Source organism: Engystomops pustulosus, chromosome 2 (genome assembly GCF_040894005.1).
Source record: "Engystomops pustulosus chromosome 2, aEngPut4.maternal, whole genome shotgun sequence".
In the NCBI taxonomy this organism is placed as follows: domain Eukaryota; kingdom Metazoa; phylum Chordata; class Amphibia; order Anura; family Leptodactylidae; genus Engystomops; species Engystomops pustulosus.
In genome coordinates this window covers 90,423,671-90,443,360 of record NC_092412.1, presented here as the reverse complement: position 1 = coordinate 90,443,360, position 19,690 = coordinate 90,423,671, and the positions used below count along the sequence as shown (strand labels likewise).

Here is a 19,690-nt window from a genome sequence, read left to right as displayed (position 1 = left end):
GATGCTTGGCTGACCACAAGTGTTTTTTTGGGTAGGGGTTTCCTCTCTCCTACCATCAACTCTTCCAACCATCAATGGCTTCCATGTCTTCCAAGTATTATTAATCAAACTTCTGATAAGGGGTAGAAAAGCCCTGTCTGTCAGTCTACAATAGATGTATTGCTGTAAATCGGATTGCATGCCTTGCATACCTGAAATGCCTTACACCAAATTTATCATTGTGGACAGTTTTCAGACATTATTACAACTACTAGGATAAAAAGAATATGTCCAAATGAAAAGAATGGCTTTGTGAAGGAGGGGAAGACTATGGTGGTAAAAAGGTCACAAACATCCCATAATCGTGGCCCTTTCTTTTTTATGTACAGTGAGCTAAATAATAAAATTAGACTGATTCATCATTCCGCATTAGAAACTTTGGCAAATCTGGTGTAATGTAAGACTGTCTTTTGATGAATCTGCCACAGTATGCGGACCTTAGATTATATGTTGTTCCTTTACACACCTACTGTAGGGTCAGACCACTTAATGTAGAAAATAAGATTTATACTTACTCTCACAAGTAGGCTCTCAGCAAAAGATGCTGGGTTGTCTACATCAGTAAATGCTGGAGGTCCTGTGCCCATAATACTCCATCGTACATAGAGCATACCTACACCCCCTGCAGCCAGAAGACTAAGTCTTGAAAGTAACCCTTTTTTCAGAAATGAAAAATTCTGTTACAGAGAGAGAAAAACATACAGAGTATATCAGTATTGATAGTATATTAAATCTGCTTCAAACTAAAAGCCTGTCCTTCCTGTTCTTCAGTAGAGGGTACATGAGATACAATATAAGCAGCGGCTGGCTCTTTACATATGTGTATATATACTGGGACACTTTTATCCCTTGTAATATTGAAATATGGTTATTCTTTCGCTATGTTCAAACAAAAAAAAGGTATTTTATTCCAAGTAACTTCCCAACCACACCTTGCAAATATGGCTTTTGCTACTTTCTAGCAAAATGAGATTGACTATGTATTCCCACAGTAACATCAAAATCAAAGGGCAGGAGGGATTTTTTTTTTTTGTACAATAAAAGGACTTCTTTCAAGAATGACACTGAGCGACAGACATGAGATCACACTGTGCAGTAACTGAGGAGCCCAGAATCTGTTCTGAATAGGGAATGGGAAATTGAATACACTCACCTCTGGGGTTTTGTCCCTGTGCCGTACCTTCTGGATACATTCCAGCATGTTTAACTTGCAGATTACAAAGACATCAAAAACAGCATTCAGACCCTAGGAAAGACAATAATCTTTTGTTACTTACAGAGACCATCAGCCTGAATGGAAAAATAAAAGAATCTCAAATATTTAAATTCAACATTAATAAATCAAATCATTTTGGCGTTTTTTATGATTGTTTAAAGAGGTTTAGAGAACATGGTTTTATAGATCTTTTTTCATTCTGAGTTTTACACTATTTCACCTCGCTGATGCAGACATTATTGTGGGATGTTATTTTCTTTGACGTTCAGTTTTTCTTACCAAAACCGTTATGCCTTGTTCTTTACACAACATAGCCATTGCAGCGAGCACAATACTAAGCAGAACCCAGAACAAGGAGGTATGTTCTTCTTTATGAACTGCAGAAAGAACAAATCTAGATTACTTCTCAAAATCCCATTTACACTTAAAACATAAATATCCATCAGTAATTCTGGAAAACTATTGAAAAAATCTAGCAGCTATAACATTACTATGGCTAACTGATTCTCTTTGTAGTCTTACATTAGAGTGCTCTGCAAATTCACACTTGCATGTTCACAGCAAGACGCGGAAAATCACACGTGTGACTACATACATCTTTGATGTACACCTGTGTGAAGAATCAATCACTTCAAAAACAGGCAAAACGTGCTGTTATTAAGTGAAATGTTTTGGAAGTAAGTGACAAAGATCTCAGCTACTAATGCAGAGAATTAGATTGCCTCGCGCTATAACAGATCAATAAACTAGCTCATAGGTGGAGACAAATGGAGGAATAAAGCAGGAAGCCCGATAAATTGGTTGTCAAGAAAGCTTTGTTCTTCAAATCTATAAAGTTCAGTTATATAATAAGGGGTACCAATTAGCGGAACAGTAGTTGATGTAATTAGAGCGGCTGTGATATACTGTATAATGTTAATATTAGTTTTGTTTAAAAAATGGTTTATTAAATGTTTCCATAACAAAAAGCCTTACAATAATTTAAAGCCAACAACACCACGACAAGTAGGAGGGAATAAAAGATGAGCAGAGAAAAAAATGCACATAAACAACAAATCATTAGAATGAAAAAAATAAACAGCAGAACACTTCCTCAGGTTTCCTCTTACCGACATGCTCAATGCTAAACCTCGGTATCAGAGGGTAAGGAAAATATAAATATTACTTGCAGAGTATACAAAATATCCTAGCATTGCAAGAATATCAATAGAAATAAAAAATGGTGCTAATCCCCAATGGAACCTCCAAGCAACAACTTGTAGCATTATTATGTCTATGATTCACGGTTTCACTGAATGTTTATTTGAATTTGTATGCCCACCTGGCTGCGTCCAAGGTGCATTAAAACCAGTGCCTTACGTAAGATGTTTCTTATGTGTCTTTCTTGTTATCTTTATAAAAGCAATTAAAAAAAGAGTTTTAAAACAAAAGCTACATAACATGTAGAGTCTCAACATTTAACTTTATATAAAGTCACCAGTATTAGTGTTGCCAACTAGGATCAGCAGCACTATACGAGATTCATGTCTCCATTCCCACTGTGTGGATAATAACAGAGAGGACCACAAGTTCCACACCTGAGATATTTAAGTTGATGGACATGTATGTTAATGAACATCTATGTAAGCACTTTTAAGGCCCTTTAGAAATTGTTAAATGTTTAACAAACTGAATACAGGATTAGCCTCCATTTTTAATTCTATTTATATTCAATGCAAAGGGATTATAACTGCATGAACATAAAGTGTCATATTGCCAGTCTAAACTATACATTTGATTGAACCAATTGCACTTTATACATGTTAACTGATTTTAGTTTTTTATTCATTCAGGCTGTTTTAAATAAATGTGTTTCTGTATACTTGCCATGCAAGTAGTTAATACAGTCATATGAAAAAGTTTGAGCACCCTTATTAATTTTAATCATTGATAGTAATCAAAATTTGGGTTTTTGCAACAGCTATTTCAGTTTGATATATCTAATAACTGAAGGACACAGTGATATTTCAAGATTGAAATGGGCTTTATTGTACTTACAAAAAATGTGCAATATGCATTAAAACTAAATTTCACAGGTGCAAAAGTATGGGCACCCTTATCATTTGCTTGATTTGAAAACTTCTAACTACTTTTTACTGACTTACTGAAGCACTTGATTGGTTTGGTAACCTCATTGAGCTTTGACCTTCATAGCCAGGTGTATCCAATCCAAATTTTGATAACTAAAAATGATTAAGATTAATAGGGGTTCCAAAACTTTTTCACATAACTGTATAACAAACAAGTGAATGGGAGGAGGGAAAAACAGGAAGTGGGGGAGGGCAAAAGGGACAATCAGCTGTATCACCATATACAGGCAGTCCCCGGTTTACATACAAGATAGGGTCTGGAGGTTTGTTCTTAAGTTGAATTTGTCGAAGTCGAAACTGTATATTTTATAATTAAAGTTCTAGATACATTTTTTTATTTTGTCCCAGTGATAATTGGAGTTTCAAAATTTTTGCTGTAATTGGACCAAGGATTATTAATAAAGCTTCATTAAATACACTTTACAGCTGATCATTGCAGTCTGGGACTATAGTAACATCCAGAGAGCTTCACCAGAGGTCACAGCAGGCAGAGGGGTCTGTCTGTATCTATGGGTTGTCTGTAAGTCAGGTGTCCTTAAGTAGGGGAACGCCTGTATACACACAAACAGCACATACATGTACACACAGTACCATATACAAATATACAGCATATATAACCACATACAGCATATGTACACACACAAACTACACATCCATACATTTTTACACTCATATGCACGACTTATCCTGAGCCTAGTAGCTGCTAACCACAAAGGGGAAGTAGATGGCAGGAAGTATGAGTGGATAAGAGATTTATAGTCCTTCCATTCTGCTGTCCTCTCCATAGACATTTCTCATATGTCTACATAGGTATGTGTTGCAGGAGATGATCACACATATACATATAATGGTGCACATCCTCCATTCTTTAGTATTGCATGGCCTGGCCCCCTGACACTCCAGGCGACTGCTATGGCTGCCTATCCTTTTGAATGGCACCACAAAAAGGTCAACTGCTTGAAAGTAACATGTATGCTAAAAGCACACTCTTGAAATATATAGTTGCCCTATATTTTGAACTCTACTTTCCATAATATGTATGCAACCAAAAAAAATAAAATGTGACGATGATGTAACTTAACCTATTACTGAAAAACTTCAATACAAAGATCATCCTAGAAAATTTATTCTGAAATTTTTCTTTAAAAAGTCTGAATCTCCAAAAGGAGGCAATACAAAATCCTCTGCCTGTAATACTAAGCTGAAACACATTTATTCTTCATAAACACAATTATTTTCTCATCAGGCTTCCTGGAAGAATGGCAGCATATATTTAGGGATGTCTTGTTGCTTTTATCGAAGGTGTTCATGAACCTTTTGTTCTCATGTAACAGTAGGGATTTTATGATAAAATATAGAAAGGTCAGTAAGATGCTCTTCTCTTCAGTAAGTAGATGGTGGGCACTTAACCAATAGTAAGTTTTATAAAAGATGCTAAAGTCAGAAAACAGTTTGACGTACTATATGTAAAATCTTTTATGTAAAATGAAGGTTCTTTTATTTAGTATTTAAACTTTTCAAAGCACAACATGAAATCTTATATATTCCAACTTCAAACAGGATACAGTAAGTTTGGAGTAACAGACGAGTATCTTGCTTTGCTAACCTAAATAATTTACTATGAGCGTAAAACACATTACAGCGCTCCTGTCACATTGTCACATTCTGTGCTTCCTGCAGAAAAAGTCATTTTTAAAAATATAATAAAATTAAAACCAGAGCTATCATACACCAATTTTATTAATGAGCCCAGTCTTCACATCTACTATAAGAGGAAGCATGTTAGAAATGTCAAAGAAACAAAGTGAAACTTCCACATTTAGTGCCTTTAGTTTTAGCGTCCAGCCAAGAATGTGGTGTCAATCTGTCATTCACTGAATTCACATGCCACAGATGAGGAAAATTACCCACTTGCAGCCATGTCCCCTAATAAGTATTATGCCACTGGTGATTTAGACTATGGTAAGGCATGATTTTAGTTTACCCTATTTAGTGCCAAAGCGATTATGTGGTCCAAGATTCTACAGAATCATTGTTATGGCAATGAATTGTCAAAATATGTTTGCTAAAATGAGTGAACAGTTTAAGACCCCCTGAAACAGCTTTATAAATTAAGCTGGCAACAAATCCAGGAGCAGTAAATTGGTAGTGGATTCAGGTAACTTTCAAACTATTTTGACAGAAAACTTTCTGCATACAAACCATTTTGTTTTTCTATATAGTATTGATACATGCATGAAATATTATGTAATATGTATACAGAAATAATGCTCTGTGACACGAATTTGCCATCTTTTTCCATCTCAGAACAAAGTCTCACTAAACTCAAGTTTCACTAAGCACCCATAAGATGTTAAGACTATAGTCCTCACATTCACTAACAGGTGGAATAGTTGTCTAAAGCTAACTACATAATAAATGGTTATTTCAACATTTACATTAAAACAAGGACAGAATTATTATAAACAATAAGCATCAGTATCAGGGATACATTATAAATACAGACGTGCAAACAGTAGTTCTATCCGATACTCCAACTAATAGGAATTCTCTGCATTTCTTTAGGTATTAGAGCGCACGTTAATGTCTTTGTACGGAGAGAAATACATTTTAATAGCACAACATCTTACACAGACTACACAGTTTGTAGCACCATGTACAGGTAATATCATATTGTGTTATATCTAGATTATAACAATAGTGTTATTTCAAGATAAAATATGAACACTTACTTCTCATTTGGGCTTTGCTATATCCAAGAAAAGATAAAACAACAAATAGAGCACAGAGCAGATCTGCCCTGCCAACATTTCCCGCAACCTATGAATAAAAAAAGCAAACAATACATTCAAGAGGTTGTACATATTAGCCAAGAATGTAAATGAAAGAAAAGCATCATAAGCTAAAAAGTAAAAATACGTACAGGAAATATTTACTCTGGGCAGCACAGCTCCATTTAAAGGAGATATTTAATAAAAGACCAATAATGTACATTTAAGAGCAATGTTTTCAAACAAATGCTCAGTGTGTATTATTCTCACAAAGCGGCACGATCCTGGGACGTAGCCAAAGAACATAAAAAAATTAAATTTGACGATTACCTCCGGCACTCCCCGAATATGCTCCCAGTTCCTGGCTTTGGCATTTCTCTGCACTCTGCACGTGCATACACTATGACATGGTGGGGTCGCCAGCTGTTGACATCATTGTGTGTGGTTGCAGGCAGAGCACATAGACCTGCCTTTCATTAATGAGGGAAGGCTGGTGCTTTGACATTTCATTATAAAGGGAAGGCTGCTGCTGGACATTTCATTAACAAGGAAAGGCTGCTGCTGGACATTTCATTAACAAGGAAAGGCTGCTGATGGACATTTCATTAATGAGGGGAGGCTGCTGCTGGACATTTCCTTAATCCCTTCACTACTGCCATATGGCTATATATGTCCTATTCGCACATAAAGAGCGTTTATAATCGTTATGACAGTGACCAAATTCAAATGGCTATATCTTCTGAACTCTTGACACCTTTTGTATATGGAATGTGTATGGATGCTTCATTGAACTTGAGATATCCTATCCACTCTTAAATGTGTAGTAAAAAATATATTTTTATATGCAGCTTTCTATTTTTGTGGGTGGAATGAGAAGGTGTCGACAGAGCTGGATTATCATTGGTGCTACTACTCCACAATTCTATCTGTTCAGAATAATCTGGAGGGAATCTACAATGATTATAATGATAATCTGAATTTCTCTTATAGACACCAATACGATTAAATGCTGTGACAGAGTAGGAAGTAATAAATTGCTGTGTTAGCACTTTGCAAATAATAAGTGGGTTTTGGATGTAGTTTGGGCACTTGGTCTCTAAAAGGTGCGCCATCACTATATTTTGGCTTCCTTATTTTAAAGGATCTAAAGTATACCTAACCTTTTAAAAAGTTTTGTAGAAATTGTTTTTTTCTATGTATGCAAAATGAGCAATAACAAAGTTTCTGACAATTATGAGACTTGTAATCTCCATTTTAGGTCTGTGTTTTACTGCATACTGTAATTTGCATTTCTCGGAGTTGAGGTGAGAGGAGACCTACCACATTTCTCCCCCTCTGCATAAACCTTCTATGTTATCTGACCTGCAGTGAGCTACCAGATGGAATTTATCAAAAAATTCAGTGTGAAAAGCAAATTTGAAAGAAAGGAGGGTGATGATTAGCACCAAAGTGGAGAAAGAGGCACTTTTCTCTGATGAGAGATATTACCGATTTCAGTGCGCTCATTTCTATGAGAGAATTATGAAAAGTTTGTTGAAAGTTAGAGACTATTTAAATTTCAATATATTTATCTGTATAACAGAAAATCAGCACAGATGGTAGACCACAAGGATCTGTCTTATGACTCCTTAGAAGAAGTTACCCTCCTACTTCCACAATGCAAGTGCTCTGATCTTTTTTATGCTGGAGATTGTGTCACAGAATATTGTAAATAAGAAATACACTTGTAGAAATGTAAAAAAAAATAAATGAGTAGAAATGACTAATGGGGTGTTTTACAAGCGAGGAGAAGGTGATATACTTACACATTCTGTGTGTACTGGATGCACAGCAAACAATAAAGCACTTAGTAATGCTGCCTTAGGGACATATTTTATTTTTTTTCCTTTGTCACATGTTCCACCGTTGAAAAGCAGTGAAAAGACGTCAAGCATCAACACAGACACTATGCAATGCAATATAATGTTGATTAAATGAAACCCAACTGGGTGCAAGCCTCCTGCAAGGGCATAACTGATCCTGTAAAACATTAAAATGGGCACCAATTAATACACATATATTCTGAATATTGCAAGAAAGCCACCATCTAGGACCTCATTACATAATATGATATAATAATAATACTGTATATTGCTTAGTACAACCGTGATCATGGACTGACCATAGTCAAAGGATACCCCCAGACTCTACCCGGGGCTAAAGTGCCATAGCTCAGATTATACCCCTATACATTTTATTGGGGATTCAGCTCTAGTGAGAAACCTAAGTATTTCCAAACACATAACCATCACTGTCAGGCTTCATTCCCACATTGAAGTTTTCTGATGCAGTTTTGTAGCAGGTGTGGATCCAAATGGGTGAGAACATACACTCACCGGCCACTTTATTAGGTACACCTGTCCAACTGCTCGTTAACACTTAATTTCTAATCAGCCAATCACATGGTGGCAACTCAGTGCATTTAGGCATGTAGACATGGTCAAGACAATCTCCTGCAGTTCAAACCGAGCATCAGTATGGGGAAGAAAGGTGATTTGAGTGCCTTTGAACGTGGCATGGTTGTTGGTGCCAGAAGGGCTTGTCTGAGTATTTCAGAAACTGCTGATCTACTGGGATTTTCACGCACAACCATCTCTAGGGTTTACAGAGAATGGTCCGAAAAAGAAAAAACATCCAGTGAGCGGCAGTTCTGTGGGCGGAAATGCCTTGTTGATGCCAGAGGAGAATGGGCAGACTGGTTCGAGCTGATAGAAAGGCAACAGTGACTCAAATCGCCACCCGTTACAATCAAGGTAGGCAGAAGAGCATCTCTGAACGCACAGTACGTCGAACTTTGAGGCAGATGGGCTACAGCAGCAGAAGACCACACCGGGTGCCACTCCTTTCAGCTAGGAACAGGAAACTGAGGCTACAATTTACACAAGCTCATCAAAATTGGACAGTAGAAGATTGGAAAAACGTTGCCTGGTCTGATGAGTCTCGATTTCTGCTGCGACATTCGGATGGTAGGGTCAGAATTTGGCGTCAACAACATGAAAGCATGGATCCATCCTGCCTTGTATCACCGGTTCAGGCTGGTGGTGGTGGTGTCATGGTGTGGGGAATATTTTCTTGGCACTCTTGGGCCCCTTGGTACCAATTGAGCATCGTTGCAACACCACAGCCTACCCGAGTATTGTTGCTGACCATGTCCATCCCTTTATGACCACAATGTACCCAACATCTGATGGCTACTTTCAGCAGGATAATGCGCCATGTCATAAAGCTGGAATCATCTCAGACTGGTTTCTTGAACATGACAATGAGTTCACTGTACTCAAATGGCCTCCACTGTCACCAGATCTCAATCCAATAGAGCATCTTTGGGATGTGGTGGAACGGGAGATTCGCATCATGGATGTGCAGCCGACAAATCTGCGGCAACTGTGTGATGCCATCATGTCAATATGGACCAAAATCTCTGAGGAATGCTTCCAGCACCTTGTTAAATCTATGCCACAAAGAATTGAGGCAGTTCTGAAGGCAAAAGGTGGTCCAACCCGTTACTAGCATGGTGTTCCTAATAAAGTGGCCGGTGAGTATATATATATGTATCCTGTATCCTATACACACATTATACAGGCTTTAAGTCATGTGTATAGGAGTATCTCATACACAGGCTGCAGGGGGCGCCAGCATCAGGAAGCACATAGAGGAGCCAGCAAAAGGAGTGTCACATCATTATACAAGCTGTCAGTCATGTGTATAGGAGTATCTCATACACACACAGGCTGCAGGGGGCGTGACCACCAGCACCAGGAAATATAGAGAGGCAGCCAGCACCAGGAAGCACATAGAGGAGCCATTACACCGTTATACCTCATAACATTATACAGGCCATTAGTCATGTGTACAGGAGTATCTCATACATACACAGGCTGTAGGGGGTGTCAGCTCCAGGAAGCACATAGAGGAGCCAGCACCAGGAGTGTCATATTATTATACAGGCTGTCAGTCATGTGTATAGGAGTATCTCATACACACACAGGTTGCAGGGGGTGTGGCCACTAGCACCAGGAAGCACATGGAGGAGCCCTTACACCATTTTATCACACATCATTATACAGGCTGTCAGGCAAACACTGGGGGGTGTGGCTGTGCCTCTCACTCATGAATAAGCTGGACATCTGAATATGATAATGATTCATTGGACCTGTCTCAGGTCATTTTCATACAGCTTTAGTACCTGATAGTTTGAGGGTACAGGCATGTAAAGGGGAAATGAAGGGATAGAGGCAATGTTTTCTAATTGCAGTTTATGAAAACATATTTAGTTTAGGGGGTTAATTTGCCTGACAGGTTCTCTTTAAGAATGCAGCTTTTTTTCGTTCATTTTCGCTCTCTCCACTGTCAAAAATATATAACTTTTTCATTTTTCCATGTACATAGCTGTGTGAGAGCTTATTTTCTGTGTAACAAATTTTACTTTTCAGTGACGTTATTTATTATTTATTATTCGATTGTGGGCTCAGTTTTTACAACCTTCACTGTTCGCTCCAAATGATACATCTACTTTATTCTTTGTTCGGTATTATCACAGAGATACCAAACTTATATAGGTTTTATTGTGTTTTAATACATTTTCAAAAATTAAACAAATGTGTATGATAAAAAATTTTTTTGCCGTATTCTTTAACCCAAGCACTTTTTGAAACTTCAACTTATAACGATAAGAAAAGCAGTCTCTGGCCTAGATTATTTTATACCTCCTGTGTATCCCCAGGAGTATTATGTGGCCTGGGCCAGACTATACCAAGGCCAAAGGGGTATACTCAGACCTGGAGGGGTATATTCTGGGCGTAGGGTTTATTTTGGCCTAGCCCACAGTATTACCCAGGTATAGTCTGGGACGGTTTTATTCTGGCCTGCTTCACCAGCGCTACTGTGCACATATCTTCTTCCTATATAAAGAATAGTTAATTGATTGGCTTTATTAAGTTTTGAATAAACCTTACCTGAATGTTAAGACGGTGAGTGGTCTGTAGGATTTATGACTTGCATTGCTACTGAGTTTAGTGCCCCAAAAATCATGTAGCCACAGATCGACAAAAGGAGTCTCTTCTCGGAGATCCTATTTATTACAAAAAGAAATTTTCTGTTATAATACAATCGTATTTTGTTCAGTTTTAATGTGTCAAAAGAAAACAATGAATATGGTCTATATTTTCTATAGCATTGGATTAGTAAAAAAACATTTTTGATGTACCTCTATAGATTTGAATGGGGCATTGAAAAAAAAACAAAACAACTGCATGACTAACTAAACTTATTGAATATAATGGGGGTCATTTACTAAGGGCCCGATTCGCGGTTTCCCGACGTGTTACCTGAATATTTCCGATTTGTGACGATTTCCCCTGAATTGCCCCGGGATTTTGAAGCGCGCGATCGGATTGTGGCACATCGGCGCCAATGTGTTGTGGAGCTTGCACTTACCTTCAGTCAGCCCGGCTCGGTGTACTCCATTGCGTTCCGGGGAACTTCAGCGCAGCAGTGCCACCTGGTGGACGTTGGAGGAACTGCCTTAATGAATCCCGACCGGACCCGAATCCACCGCAGAGAACGCGCCGCTGGTTCGCGAATGGACAGGGTAAGTAAATCTGCCCCAATAGGTCAGTGTCCAATGTCTTGTCCATCACAAATTTGCATGTCAAAACTGCCTTTAACCACTTATCAGGAACCTATACTCCTATGTCTGTCTAAACTGCTTTCTCCCTGAGCATTTCAGTGTTTCTCTACAATTCCCTAGAACAGAGATGGCGAACGTTTTAGAGATTGAGTGCCCAAAATGAGATAAAAAAAACCGCTAGCTTTTCCCAAAGTGCCAACACAGCAATTTAGGCAGTAGCAATCTTATTGCTACCAGAATTTTTGAGCTCCAATCTGACCCTATCTACACCGTTTCACTCTTCTGGCAGGACCAAGCTGCACAGGATGCGTCACTTTAAAATAGCAGGGCCATGTACTGCCTGAGACTGCCGGAAGATGCCATGTCTGGCAAACTCTGTGCCTGGGAGACAGCCCATGTGCCAACAGAGAGGCCTCCGAGTGTCATCTCTGGCACCAGTGCCATAGAAGTTGCTGCTGTTCCTGAGTTGGTGTAAAGGAGCAGAATCACTTGTACCATATTTTCCGGACTATAAGGCGCACTTAAAAGCCTTGGATTTCCGTGGAAATCCAAAGTGCGCCTTATAGTCCGGTGCACCCTATGTATGGCGCTGGGCAGCGGACCATACTTACATAGGTCCCCGCTACCGGAGACCGGAGACAGCAGATCTCCAGCGGGAACTGCAGACCACGCGGCACGAACAACTTCTGCCGCGTGGTCTGCAGTTCCCGCTGGAGATCTGCTGTCTCCGGTAGCGGGAACCTATGCAAGTATGGTCCGCTGCCCTCCTCCACCTCCCCCTCACCTTCCCCACGTTCCCCGTCGCGTCTCGGCGTCGCCGCGTCCCGACGGGTCTCCGCTCCGCCCCCGGACCCCGCGCCTTATAGTCCGATGCGCCTTATATATGGAATTATTACATATATAAGGCGCATCGGACTAATGCGCCTTATAGTCCGGTGCGCCCTATAGGGCAAAAAATACGGTAGTCTCCATTTGCCGCCTATGGGAGACATTGTATCTAGCCTCCAGCTGTCAGCAGAGAACTAGCAGATAATTGAAGATGGCTTTAGATGTGTGCATTCCCTCCGTGACATCCCTGTGTGCACTCCCCCCTACACAGTAAGATTTCTGTCACAATGCAGAGGGTTGTTGTAGGTGTAAATGCACACAGTAATGTCACAGAGGCCCTTGCACTGTGACATCACTGTGCGCATTCGCCCCTGCACTGTGCATGACCAAACGTGACATCACTGTGTGCATTCACCCCAGTGACATCACTGTGTGCATTCACCCCAGTGACATCACTGTGTGCTTACCCCACTGCGCTGTAACATCACCAACCTGCACTGTGCATATACCACCCTGCACCGTGTCATCACGGTGTGCACCCCCCCCCCCGTTACATCACTGTGACCATTCCCCCCCCCAGGGACATCACTGTGTGCATCCCCCCCCAGGGACATCACTGTGAGCATTTGCCCAGTGACATCACTGCGTGCATTCCCTCCCAGCGACATCACTGCGTGCATTCCCTCCCAGCGACATCACTGCGTGCATTCCCCCCCAGCGACATCACTGCGTGCATTCCCCCCCCAGTGACATCACTGCGTGCATTCCCCCCCAGTGACATCACTGCGTGCATTCTCCCCCCCAGTGACATCACTGCGTGCATTCTCCCCCCCAGTGACATCACTGCGTGCATTCCCCCCCCCAGTGACATCACTGCGTGCATTCCCCCCCAGTGACATCACTGCGTGCATTCCCCCCCAGTGACATCACTGCGTGCATTCCCCCCCCAGTGACATCACTGCGTGCATTCCCCCCCCAGTGACATCACTGCGTGCATTCCCCCCCCCAGTGACATCACTGCGTGCATTCCCCCCCAGTGACATCACTGCGTGCATTCCCCCCCCCAGTGACATCACTGCGTGCATTCCCCCCCAGTGACATCACTGCGTGCATTCCCCCCCAGTGACATCACTGCGTGCATTCCCCCCCCAGTGACATCACTGCGTGCATTCCCCCCCCCAGTGACATCACTGCGTGCATTCCCCCCCAGTGACATCACTGCGTGCATTCCCCCCCAGTGACATCACTGCGTGCATTCCACCCCAGTGACATTACTGCGTGCATTCCCCCCCAGTGACATCACTGCGTGCATCCCCCCCCAGTGACATCACTGCGTGCATTCCCCCCCAGTGACATCACTGCGTGCATTCCCCCCCAGTGACATCACTGCGTGCATTCCCCCCCAGTGACATCACTGCGTGCATTCCCCCCCCCCCAGTGACATCACTGCGTGCATTCCCCCCCAATTCCATTACTTCCATTACTTAGCCTAATTTTCTTTTATTTCTCACGTAACTTAAAGTTTAAAAAAAAAGATACATCACACATTTACTTGTAGCCATTGCTAATGTTATTGTATGTAAAGCTTGTGACCATTTAAGTTTTGTATAATCTGATTTGCCAATATACAGAGTTTAGCTGCCAGTGCTGTTTCTCAGATGTGAGATTTAAAGCAAACCTCCCACTGCCCGCATGATGAAATCATGTGAGCAGACCACCCGGTAGGCTACTTAATGCTGATGCCGGCACATAGTTTTGTTAGGCTCGGCGAACTTTAGTTTAGCTAAAAAAAACTATTTTCTTACATATTTAAATGAGCCCTCCGGTGCTACCCTGCGCCATCTTCGGGCTGGCGGTGGCTTCCGATGTTTAATTATTCCTCCTTCAGGTGCCGAGAGCTTGGTGACGTCACGGCTCTCGGCACCTGAAAGAGGAATAATTAAACATTGGAAACCATCGCCAGACCGAAAAAGGCGCAGGGTAGCACCGGAGGGCTCATTTAAATATGTAAGAAAATAGTTTTTTTTAGCTAAACTAAAGTTCGCCGAGCCTAACAAAACTATGTGCCGGCATCAGCATTAAGTAGCCTACCAGGTGATTTGCTCGCATGATTTCATCATGCGAGCAGTGGTAGGTTTCCTTTAAGGCAGAAAAAAAAATGCTGAAAATTACATAAATAAATGAAAATCTGCTTTGAGAATTAAAATGTATTTATCTCAATCATACTGTTTGCTTAAAAAAACAACGTAATTTGTCGACACAAATGACAGCACTAAAGGATGCGCCAAAAATTTTCCAGCTGGCTTACAAAACATGAACTTGTTTGGCATAAACAACAACACATTATGTCAGTAAAGTACATTGTTCAGAAGAACGTAAAAGCATTACCGGGGATTTAAACAATGAGCAGCGACAATAGTAACCAGATGGCCAGTGGAATTTGTGTACAATAGCTCAGTACTGGTAAGTGTTCCCCTGCATGAATAAACTGAATCAGAATAGAAAGTTTTCAACTCCTTTTATGACTATAATCTTTTTTATAAGTACGACTTTTAAAGGGGAGAGGGTTTTTTGCTAAATATTGCAAAGTTTGACATAGAAAAAGGAACACATGCAAGCGCTAGGACTATCCCTATACAGGCGGTCCCCTACTTAAGAACACTCGACTTACATACGACCCCTAGTTACAAACGGACCACTGGATATTGGTAATTTATTGTGCTTTAGTCCTAGGGTACAATAAACAGCTATAACAGTTATCACAGGTGTCTGTAATTAAGCTTCATTGTTAATCCTGGTTCTTATGACAACCCAACATTTTTAAAAGTTTGTCACAGAAAAAGTTCTGGCTGGGATTACAATGATAAAATATACAGTTCCGACTTACATACAAATTCAACTTATGAACAAACCCACAGACCCTATCTTGTATGTAACCCGGGGACTGCCTGTATACAATGTAAACAAAGTGAAAATTATGAGGTTATGAATTTAAACCCCTTTTTGCCAAAGCCCTTTTCCGTTTTTGCATTTTCATTTTTCACTTCCCACCTTCAAAAATCTATACCTTTTGTATTTTTCCATGTACAAAGCTGTGTTACGGCTTATTTTCTGCGTTAAATTACACTTCAAAATGGTTGTAGTTAATATTCCATGCCGTGTACTGGGAAGTGGGGAAAAAAACTCCAAATGCAGTGAAATTAGTGGAAAAACGCATTCGCGCAGCATTTTTGTTGGCTTGGATTTTAAGGATTTCACTGTATGCCCTTAATGACATGTCTACTTTATTCTTTGGGTCGGTATGATTAAATGGATACCAAATTAGTATAGATTTTATAATATTTTCATACATTTACAAAAATTAAAACCTCCTGTACAAAAAACAGTTATGGATTTTGCCATCTTCTGGCGCTAATAACTTTTTTATACTTTGGAATACAGAGCTGTGGGGGTGTCATTTTTTGCGACTTTTTGCTGAAGTTTTAAATATCATTTTAGCGACGACCTTTTGATCAATTTTTATAGAATTTTTTATATTTTTTAAATGACTTTGGGTGCTATTTTCCATTACGGGGTTAAACGCAATGAAAAACCGCTATTATATTTTGATAGATAGGGCATTTTTGGACGCGGCGATACCTAATGTGTCTATGATTTTTACTGTTGATTTGAATTTTTATGGTTTTTTATAATTTTTTTTAACTTTTATTTTTACTATTTTTCAGACTCCCTATGGTACTTTAACCCTAGGCTGTCTATGGGGATTTTTATGGGGTTGTTTAGGGGGGTTTTCCTCCTCATTCATTACAATGTGGTGATATCACATTGTAATGAAAGGGTTAAAACGAGACAGCCTTGGGTCTTCGAAAGACCCGAGGCTGTCAAGGCGATGGCGAAAGACACCGATCCCGGGTGTTACCTGTAAATCTTTGCTGTAATATGCAGCAAAGACTTACCGGCTATGGAGAGGACTCATGACGTCAAATGACGGTAAGGGGTTGATAACTTAATAAAATACTTTCTGTTGAGGAGATGCCTAGTGTATGTAAGCCATATTTCATTGAGTTAAGTGACAGCAATAAAGCTGCTTTAACTTTAATGCCTTCTCTTCCCGACATCTGCAATTGGAGAAGAGTTTGTGTACAGTGGAATCTTGGTTATCAAGCATAATCCATTCCAGGAACATGCCTGTAATCCAAATCGCTCATATATCAAAGCAAGTTTCCCAATAGTAAATCATTGAAACCCAGATGATTGGTTCCATAATGACCAAACACCCTGGATTACTAGCAGAATTCGTACCTGTAATCCAATCACTCATATAGTGGGTACAGCAATTATTCAGACCCCATTAGATAAAAAAAGTGGGTTTTTTTTGGCTCATTAACTCTGCACCGCATCTTGAAAGAAATAAAACAGAAATGTAGATATTTTTTGCTAATGCAATAAACAAAAAAATTAATTATCACATGGTGATAAGTATTCAGACCCTTTGCTGTAACAATCATATTTAAATGAAATACTGTCCATTTTCTTCTGATCTACCATGAGATGATTCTACTCCTTTATTGGATTCCTGCAGTGTTTAAGGCCCCTTCCACACTAGCGAGTGTGATGCGATGAACTCGCATCACACTCGCAACGCAAGCTGCCGGGAACGCACGGCCCGAACGCTGCACCGCGGGAGTGAACTCAATAAACTGATTGGACTTGATTAGGAAAAGAACACACCTGTCTATATAAGACAACACAGCTCACCGGGCATGTTAGAGCACAGAGAATCGAGAGGTCTAAGGAACTGCCCAAGGAGCTCAGAGACAGAATTGTGGCAAAGCACAGATCTGACCAAGGTTACAAAAGATCATAGTGTCCTCCATAATCCTTAAATGGAAGAAGTTTAATACAACCACAACTCTTCCTCAACCTGGCCGTCAAGCCAAACAAAGCAATTGTGGGAGAAGAGCCTTGGTGAGAGAGGTAAAGAAGAACCCTAAGATCACTGTGGCTGAGTTCCAGAGATGCACTAGGGAGATGGGAGAAAGTTTCACAAAGTCGACTATGCATACCTCCAGCGTGGGCTTTATGGCAGAGTGTGCTCACAGAAACCTCTCCTCAGTGCAAGACATATGAAAGCCCACATACAGTTTGCAAAAAAACAAACACATGAAGGACTCCAGGTGTCAGGGGTAGTGGACCCACTGGACCACACAGACGATGACTTGGGACACCTGGGACCGGAATCTAAGTGCCACCTGGTTTTCACCAGAGCCAGCCGCAAAACGGGTTGGACTTGCTGCGGCGTGGTATCACCAGGTCGTTCCATAGGTGCCACTTTGTCCGCGGTGGCAGCCAAGGTGAGGTACACAGACATTAAGCAGGATTGTAGTTGGGGACAGGCAGGAGGTCAGGACGGGCAGCACGGGATTGGAGTCTGTTGCAATAGGTCAAGGCAGCGGAGGAGCATAGTCAGGAACAGAACCAGGGTCACAACGGGAAATCACAATCTAAGGCACAAGCCACGAAGATGCGTCAGGGTGTGCAGGGAGAGGCAGGTTTATATAGAATTCTGGGAAATGGCCAACCCCAATTAACGATGCAATGTCCCTTTAAATTTTCTGAAGCTTGTGTGTGCACGCCCTAATAGACGGGGAGTGTTTTTCAGCTGCAGGGACAGGCAACTGGTTTTTATTGAAGGAAAGATGAATCCACCCAAGCACAAAGATATTCCGGATGAAAACCTCTGGGCACTGGGCAGAAGTTTCATCTTGCAACATGACAATGACCCTAAGCACATAGCTAAAATAACAAAGCAGAACAACCATTCCTGGCTGGCCCAGCCAGAGCATCTCTAAAGATACTTGAAAATAGTGTCCACCAACGTTCACATCCAACCCGAGGGAACTGGAGAGGATCTGCAAGGAAGAATGGCTCAGGATCTCCAAATTTAAGTGTGAAAAACTTGCATCATTCCCAAGAAGACTCATGGCTGTACTCGCTCAAAAGGTGCTTCTACTCAATACTGAGCAAAGGGTCTGAATACTAATTATCACGTGATATTTCAGTTTTTCTGAATTTGCAAATATATCTACATTTCAGTTTTTTTCTGTCAGGATGGGGTGCAGCGTGTTCATTAATGAGCAAAAAAAGAACTTTTTTGATCTTACCAAATGGCTGCATTGAAACAAAGAGGAAAACATTTAAATGGGTACAAATAGTATCTGTAACTACTGTATATCAATGCAAGTTTTCCCATAAGAAATTATTGAAAAACAGATGATTCAATTCCAACACACCCCAAACATATATTTAGTCATGTGTAGTGCAACATCTAGCCTTTTCTACTTCTTAAATACTGTGTTACACAATTATGTGAGAGGAGGAGGTACAGTACAGTCGAGGGTGGGGGGGGGGGGGCTCACATAATGCATATATTATGACATTTTGGTTGTAAACTAAGTTACAATTTTTGTAAAATGCAGTCCAAGGTTTCACTGAATTTAGGACAGGCCAAATATCAAAAAGAGCTTCAGAATAGTAGGAGACAAGAGTCTAGGGTAGTGTATGAAGGGAGGTAATATAGTTGTGAACAAATATAAATTAGATCTACATCTTCAGTGCCCCTAAACTGATGCATCAACTAGCTTTTGTATAAAGAGAACATCTTTTGGTACTCACCTTATTGTTAATGATTGCTTCAGAGTCATCAAACACAAAATTGCCATTGTAGCTATTTGCAAAGCAAGCAAATGCAAAGAGCCCAACTAGACATCTCGACCAGAACTTGGAAAGGTGAAAGAAGGGAACGTCTTGCTCCAGACCATCTGCTGTAGCCATAATGTATACTCATACCAAACTATGCACTTCAGCATTCTGTATGCCAACAAGCCTCGAAAGTGAGAGAAATATTACATTGTAATCAATTATTCATAGAACATATATAATAGGAGACATTTATTATTATAAAATATGTGGAGAATTATTAAACTAACAATATTCCCAAATATATATCCTGTAACATAATATTATTGTAGTCCAACAC

General features: G+C 40.5%; 1 protein-coding gene across 1 annotated transcript in view; it reads right to left on the bottom strand.

Moving 5' to 3' along the window:
- The window catches only part of TMTC4 (transmembrane O-mannosyltransferase targeting cadherins 4), a 42,962-nt gene that overhangs the window by 22,428 nt on the left and 844 nt on the right, over positions 1 to 19,690 (bottom strand). Inside the window, exons 2-8 of the mRNA XM_072135502.1 lie at positions 19,327 to 19,537; positions 11,150 to 11,265; positions 7,961 to 8,174; positions 6,117 to 6,204; positions 1,535 to 1,632; positions 1,193 to 1,285; positions 555 to 716 (exon numbers count right to left, since the gene is read on the bottom strand). Coding sequence (XP_071991603.1) covers positions 555 to 716; positions 1,193 to 1,285; positions 1,535 to 1,632; positions 6,117 to 6,204; positions 7,961 to 8,174; positions 11,150 to 11,265; positions 19,327 to 19,485 — 930 coding nt within the window. The 5' untranslated portion in view covers positions 19,486 to 19,537. The remainder of the gene's footprint in view (positions 1 to 554; positions 717 to 1,192; positions 1,286 to 1,534; positions 1,633 to 6,116; positions 6,205 to 7,960; positions 8,175 to 11,149; positions 11,266 to 19,326; positions 19,538 to 19,690) is intronic.